Below are 7,566 nucleotides of genomic sequence, written 5' to 3'. Positions count from 1 at the left end.
TCAAGTTAAATTTATTTTTATAATTTCTGTTCTAGTAAATAATCGTATTATCTGGTTAATTGAAAACATTAACTTCATGTTATTTATTTATCATTTTTACTTGAAAATAGATACGTACAAAAATTAATACGATTTTCAATAGAAGGTAGGAACCGTACTGATTTTTAAAATACTATTTATTTATGGCAAGCAATTTATTATTTCACATGAACATAAATTACTCAAATGCAGTAATTTGGAAAATTAAATTGACGGTTTCTATTTTAATGTTTAAAAAAAATAAATTTGATTTAATGAGGTAGTTCCATTTAAAAAAAAATGACCAGTTTAAATGTGAATAAGCCTTGAGGCAAGTAATAATGTTGTGTTTGGCATGGACAGTAGGTACCACAGTTGAAAATAAGATTGATTATCTCTTACAACGCAGTCAATAATAATTTAAAGAAAATAAGTTTTTAATAACTCATTCATTTTCCTATTTAAACCAAAGTTACATAATAGTAAATGAAGAAACGACAATGTTTAAATTTCACTGAAAATGTTTAATAAATTTCTGAAAATAATGTTTTCTACGATATTTTCATTTTCAATAACAATAATAAAATCGTCAAATTTCAATTAAGTCATTATGATCAAAATTTTATTCTTCTGTTTGTCCCGCTTAATTTAGGCAAACATTTAAATAAATCATTACTTAATGGTACTCTAAAATTAATTATTTTCATAAATTATCAAGTGAAAGTTCTGGCAAATATATATACAAATGTGTGTAATGCATAATGTTTATATATTCATTTATTAACCATGAAATAGATATGCCAAATTCACGTATATAATATTTTGTGTTTCACAAAAAATCTTATCATTAACCGATCAATCAATAAACCAACTTTAAATTTCATTTGTCAACTTTGGAGTAGCTTAGTAAAAAGTTAATTTTTTGCGTCGAATCTTAAAAACAATATATTTTTGTTATATTTAGGCAGGTATCTGTTGTTTTATAATTTTTTTTTATTCTTATAAATGCCGCCGTAACATGGCGTTATGCGTGTATTTTTTGAACAAAACGAATACGTACAAATCTAAGTTGGCGAAGTTGTGAATGAAAAATGAGTCATAGCCTGTGTAATACAAACAACTGCAAAATTTCTCTCCTATTTCTCAGAAATACGTACAAGCACATAAGAACATATATGTATTTACTAACATTGACTTTTAGCAAGTATTAAGTGAGGAGGTATAAAATTACACTAGGAAAAAGTGAACATTTTCTGCAACTGTGAACACATATGTATGTATTAGATATGCCAAAACAATAACGATAAATATACAAATTTATTGGAAAATAGAATAAATTTAGCTACCATGCATACGTATAGCAAAATAAAAACGACTTGCCTTTGGAATCGACGCAAAATTGCCTATGATTATGATGTATTGTACCTAGGCACTTGCTACAAACATTTTTTTGTTTTATAATTTTTCTTTATCACTGAATGCCTAGATACCTAACCTGGTTAGTTTCTTATGCTTTTATCTTAATAAAGAACAATAGGTATTTATTTTGTTGAAGAAATAAAAAACGCTATTCATTTTAGCTTTAGCACACTCGTACTTTCACTCACGCAAAACAAGAAATCATTTAACCTGCTGATAATATTGAAGCCACATTATTACCATTTGTTCGTGTATTAAATCACATGCCTGATTAGTCCACAAGAACAGATTTTAATGATCTTGCGTAACTTGCATAAATATAAACTACCTATGTGATAAGTATTAAATATGCCAAGTTTTTACAATACTCTGAGGTATTATACCCCTCATCCAAAAATAATGCACAACGCATTCAATATAAAATGTACCTAGTTAAAACAATATTTATTGTTTTATTAAAAAAAAAAAAAGTTTTCTCTTAAGGAAAACCGCTGCTGACTGTCAATCATTGTGGTTGTTTATTCAAGGTAATAATTTGTGTAAAAATAGAAAATTGGAATTAATAATAAAATCGTGATAGTCATAGGAATTACCTTTTCAGCAATTTAGTGAAAACTAAAAATTATCGATTTATCTTCGGCATATACCTAACTGCATTTCTTTTTAATCTTTATGTTTTAAAATTAGCTAATTATATACGATCTGCAAAAGTCTACGCAATAGTCTTGAAGGCGCCTATGCTACGTTGGTTCATTTAATTCTATTAATAAGTCTAGGTAAGTTAGTGAGGAATCGTGTGATTGTTTTCAATTCATAGTTGCTACTAAACATACACATACATATACACATAATGTACAATGTCAGATTTGTACTACTATAAAAGTTCAAAGTACAAATATCCATCAGCTGGGCAAGCGCCTTTTTCACACTCAATGGAGGCCGAATCTTAAATTGTATTTGTATAACTTAGAGTAAATTAAATATGACTCATTCAAATAAATCTATAATTCACAATTTGGGATACTCCAAATATTAGAGATAATTAATTAATTTTAGTTTTATTAGGCATTTTAGCTAATCTTGTATGTAATCTTTTTCGTGTTTTAATTGATTATAAACACACCATTTCACATTTTATTTAGGACTTTAAAATCGTCCTTGTTTTTGTTAAAGTAGGGCCGTAAACATATGTGATAAATATGACTGCTATATAGGTACTTAGCAATTTTTAAGGAAAATAGCAGTTTTTTAAATCACAATATGTGTTTTAATAAACAGTTTTATTAAGTTTAAATTGGTTCTTTATTTTGTTAGCTTCTTGGAGAGTTCGATGTCCGACAGAGGCGCCTAGAGTTTTAAAATCTAAAAATATCTGTCTCGTCAGCTAATTTCTTGTGGAAGCAAAATTTAACACGCCAAAATGTTGTATTGTATGAAATTGATTTTAAAAAGTGCAGCTTATACGCCTTGCTGTTCGTTTTGGTATCTATTCTCAAATAACATACATACTTATCAATTAGTAGTCTGTTGTACATAGATACTAATAAATACAACTTCGGGTTACTTATTTTTTAGAGATCATGTTCATCAGAAGAAAATTTTTAATGCATTACTGCACTTTTTACCGTTATATACTGATATACGGTTAGGTACCTACAACTACTACTCTCAAAAATGCTTATGTTGCACCTTCATATACTTAGGTACCCAACTGAAGTCAGCTTTATGAAGTTTAGTTCATTACATAATGTAATATTCTAAAGAATAAATTAATAATTGCACATTTCTTTGTCGGCATTTTTTCTTTCTTAATGTCGCACAAGTTTTAGTGAACGTGTGGAATATGTTTTTTCAACCACATCTACCTAAAAATATTACCTGTCCCTATGAAAACTGTATTAAACTGACTGATCTATCAGAATTTTTTGAACAAACCGTAGTACCCGTCAGAAGCTTTAAATTTTAAATTGCATTTATAGGACTTACTTTACTTTATTTTTTTATATGAAAAGACTGAAGGTATTTGTACGAATTATCCTTTATCGCGTCGTATTTTCAAAAATGATGTCGCCCTTTCGAGTGATTACATGTAGTAGTAGAATAAGGGTTCTCAATTCGCCACTAGTGTATAATGAAAATGATAAAATGTTTCTAAAAAACGTAGGTACGTTACCTATATAGGTTGGTGTATTTTTTAAGAGGTGTCAGAAATTTTATTATGTTTAGAGTAGTAATTAAATTTTTTCAAATTGTCAGGAGGGCAGTTATTTTCCTTTGTGTGAGTTTTAATATTTATTACAGTAACGGTAAACAAACTCCTCATAACAATGTTTTATATATTAAAGGATAGATAACTAATTTTTTTCTCTTTTTTTGCAGCTCGAGGTCGATTTGTAAATCAGATAAATAAGAGTAGAATATTTCAAGAAGTTTTGATAAATTCTCACTCAGTATATCAGAAGAATTCGTGCGTACCCGTGTAGTGTTATATGACTGAAAAGTGCTGATAATGGAAATCTACGGAACTATAAACGTAAGGACAACGGGCTAGGCTACAAGATCATCCGACTGTGAAGGTAGGATTACATTGCATTTACTTTGAGGAGAATTTGATTGTTTGATCCATAATTCCTAGCGTTATTATCGATTAGAGAATGCATTTAAAATATGTTAAAAAATAATGCATCAAGCAACGATCTGTCTAGTTTGTAATTGAATATTTTATTGTCGATTTACTCTGGAAATCGTTTGTTTTGATTAGTGTGGATTAATTAGTACAGATGATGACCTTCATAATGGTGGGCAATGCCACCAAATGTACAGAGGCGTTTGACATTAATTTCTTAGGTTGAATTTAGGCGTTTTAATATAATTAATGTTTGAATATTATAAATCAAGGAAAGAAACTCGGACATGTTGTTATAAAGTTTGGCAAATTTTGTTTAGTATAGAATACGTTCGTATAATAGGACTTCGCATAAACCAGATCGTGGTTTCAAAATACATACTCACACACACACACACACCGTTACAAACCAGTTCAGGATCGTGCAAAAAAAACCAAAACATGGAACTGAATCAAATAAAGAGTTATGGGGAAACTGCCTACTTGTTTTCTTTTTTGTCCTATTAATTAAATCAAAAGCTTTTTAAAGCGTTTTATAAAAGGCGTTGTTTCCAATAATTACGTTTTTTTTTTTAATCAGCTGTTAATAACGCTGGCTAGAAGAAAAGTTTGGAAGTTTTTAAAGACAAAAATTGGATCTTGTTTTAAGTAAATAAAACGGAAAAGACTTTCAATGTTTTAAATAGTTTTATTCGTTAAATAAAAATAATATAATGTTATTTCATGTAATATTCATTGGTAGGTAATAGAAATAGATGTTATTAATAGCGGCAGACATTATGTAGCAGATATGTAAGTAGATAGAGCTAGATGTTCTTTTTTTGAATATGTAGGTATACAAGTAGACAGTCGCCCTTTTAACGCAGTTTGGATACCAAAATTACAACGTAAACGTTGGCCGACTTGATGCAGGTAATACCGTTCCCGAATTAGAAATGTCTGTTTCTGTTCATCTGAGAAACCATCGGCGGCGGCTGTAGGCCGCACAGCCGCCGCGGTACAGGGGTCGGGGACGAGACGGGTGAAGACAGAAGAGCAGGTACTTGGTACTACTCACTTGAGGTAATATACCTGTCCCTCCGGGGTGCGGGCTTGTTCCCAACCGGGAGGCAAAGGGGTGGTATCATCCGATTTACTAGCTACGTCGTAGGAACGTTGCTTGATGTGGTGGTGTGTAGCAGCAGTTTGTTGTTGTCCAACGGCATAAGTTTGCTGTAAAGAAGCAGGCGAACTATGAGCTCGATGGTGAGCACTTTGAAGCGGGACCGTGTTGACGGCAGCGGTCGTGGTGCTACCGCCCCCGCTAGATGACCCGAACGCGGAATCGACAGAGTTCTCACGCGAATGATTGATAGACTTGGAGCCCGTGGACGGTGGGTTGAAGAAAGAGTCCGGTAGCTTCCGCATGCTCCATGGCACCTGCAATGGCCTTTTAGAATCCGGTTTAAGAACGCTATCAAATAGCGCTTGCAGGTCTGTCTCCGAGTCTTGGTCTACCCGCACCACCTGTTTACTCGATTCGTCTTGGTTTAATGCCATTTTAGGCACCAAAATCGACTCGCACTAACACTACCTTTCCCACACTTAATAACACTCACATACACGACACTGTTTATTTTGTCCCCGAGGATCTTCGGGGTACGGGAGCGGTTATGACCGTCTGATGTAAATGCAAACAGGTCAGCCACGGACTCGTTTTGGCTTCCGTGAGCCGAGCCTTTGCCTGACAGATTGCTCTGCTATTGCTATGGAATGCATGACCGCGACACGACACACCTGTGTCTTCGTTCCTCCGCAACCGAGCTAGTTACGAGCTTTCACGAACTGCCACCAGACACAGAACATAGAATACACCGAGAGGTTTCTTTCTCTCTTTAAAGTTGATTTATATCCTTCTCAGAGACATACGTCGCCATCTGTTGGCGCAATGTAATCGAATTTTAACTTGCAGTTTAAACTTTAGCGCTATCTCGTGGTTAACATGAATGGTTCGTGCAGGTTTCTATGTCTGTAGTCGCAGGATCAAATTCAAAATACTTTCTGTAAATTTTAGATTAAATACTAATATTAAAATATATTTTTTTCAAAATAATTTATTATTTATTTACTGTTGGTTGCAGTTTTTAAAACGTTTACTTTTTATTATCAACCAAATTTTGTGATATTTAAGGCGAGTTTCTTTTTGATTTATTTATTTATTCCTTTACCACAGTCTCCTTTTCCTATAATATATTTGTTACCATGGATAAGAGACATAAATACATTAAACTTTGACTTTGCTGTTTATACTATGAAAACATAATTTATATAAATAATCTTTGCACTATTTAATAAATACCTATATCAATTTCTAAACTGGCCTTGCAAAATATTAGAAATGAATTGAATAAGTTCTTTTTCACATTATTAGAATATATCTTCATAACATGTTGTTTCTTAAGAAATAAATGGTAAAAAATGAGTCCACAGCTTATTTTTATTGAAAAGTTGAATAAATTAATAGTTTGATGACCTAAAATTTTTAAAATAATAAACAGGCTTGCATCAGACATAAAAGAAGCATATAAACGATTTTAAATTACACATATCTAATAGGAAACAGGTTTGAAAGTTAGTGGGATAATTTTATTAATATAGTATAATCGAAGGAGAACGAAGATTGTGACATCAATTTCTTCATATGTTAACGTAGTTATTAGAAAATTAAACCAAAAGTACTATTAAAGAATCAAACCAAGAGGACCTACCTGAAATACTATAACACTTCCGAAAAAACGAGGATACGCGTTCCGTTTGCGTTGATGCCCTAAATATTATGTCAATCATCAACGACCACATAAAACTAATTCGTTTATACCTTAATAGCAGTATTTTTTCTGGATAAAAAGGTACCCTATGACCTTTTCTGTACCCCTGGCAACGTGTATACAAAATTTCATAATAAGATTTACCCGGACTCGCTTTGATAATCTAAATACGTGTCGAAAATCATCAACTTCCACATAAAATTAATTTGTTTATCCCTTGGAAACAGTATTTTTTTTTGGATAAAGGGTACCCTATGTCCTTGTCTGTATCCCTGTCAATGTCTGTACAAAATTTCATGGTGATGGGTTGAGTAGTTAAGGAAAAAAAAAGTGGACACGGGTTTTGTCCAATTATTATGGAATTAAGCTAAGAGGATTTACCACAAATACCAAAACACTTTTAAAAAAATGCGGTCACTTGTTTGTCCCTCTTACATTGTGGTAATTTTCAACGCATCTGGGGTAAGTCCTCTTGACTTACATTCGTAATTTATTTCACTACGGTCTCCTTTTATAGTTTTATTTAATTTAATTTTATTTTATTAATTAAACGTTTATCTTTAATCGTTGAAAGTTCGCGAACAAATTTAATGATATACATATTTATAAAAGGCATTATATTTGGATACAAAATAAAATTTGCTGGGGAAGAACAGAACTCCCTAATGTCAATTTTAGGAAAACCTTGACATCATG

The 7,566-nt window shown here is 31.8% G+C and overlaps 1 protein-coding gene across 1 annotated transcript; it reads right to left on the bottom strand.

Annotated features, from left to right (window-relative positions):
- Positions 1–4,736: 4,736 nt before the first annotated feature.
- LOC112905324 (transcriptional coactivator YAP1-A-like) lies at positions 4,737–5,862 on the bottom strand. The gene has a single exon (XM_025977484.1). The coding sequence runs from the start codon at positions 5,600–5,602 to the stop codon at positions 5,117–5,119; it is 486 nt and encodes a 161-aa protein (XP_025833269.1). The 5' UTR covers positions 5,603–5,862; the 3' UTR covers positions 4,737–5,116.
- Between the last annotated feature and the right edge of the window lie 1,704 nt (positions 5,863–7,566).

This window comes from Agrilus planipennis, unplaced genomic scaffold (assembly GCF_000699045.2).
Source record: "Agrilus planipennis isolate EAB-ADULT unplaced genomic scaffold, Apla_2.0 scaffold15, whole genome shotgun sequence".
NCBI classification, from domain to species: Eukaryota; Metazoa; Arthropoda; class Insecta; order Coleoptera; family Buprestidae; genus Agrilus; species Agrilus planipennis.
The sequence above is the reverse complement of the archived record's forward strand: the minus strand, read 5'-3'. Positions and strand labels throughout refer to the sequence as shown.

What these genes read in the sequence shown, in the direction of transcription:
- LOC112905324 (XM_025977484.1), bottom strand. Translation starts at nt 5,602, where the DNA reads ATGGCATTAAACCAAGACGAATCGAGTAAACAGGTGGTGCGGGTAGAC.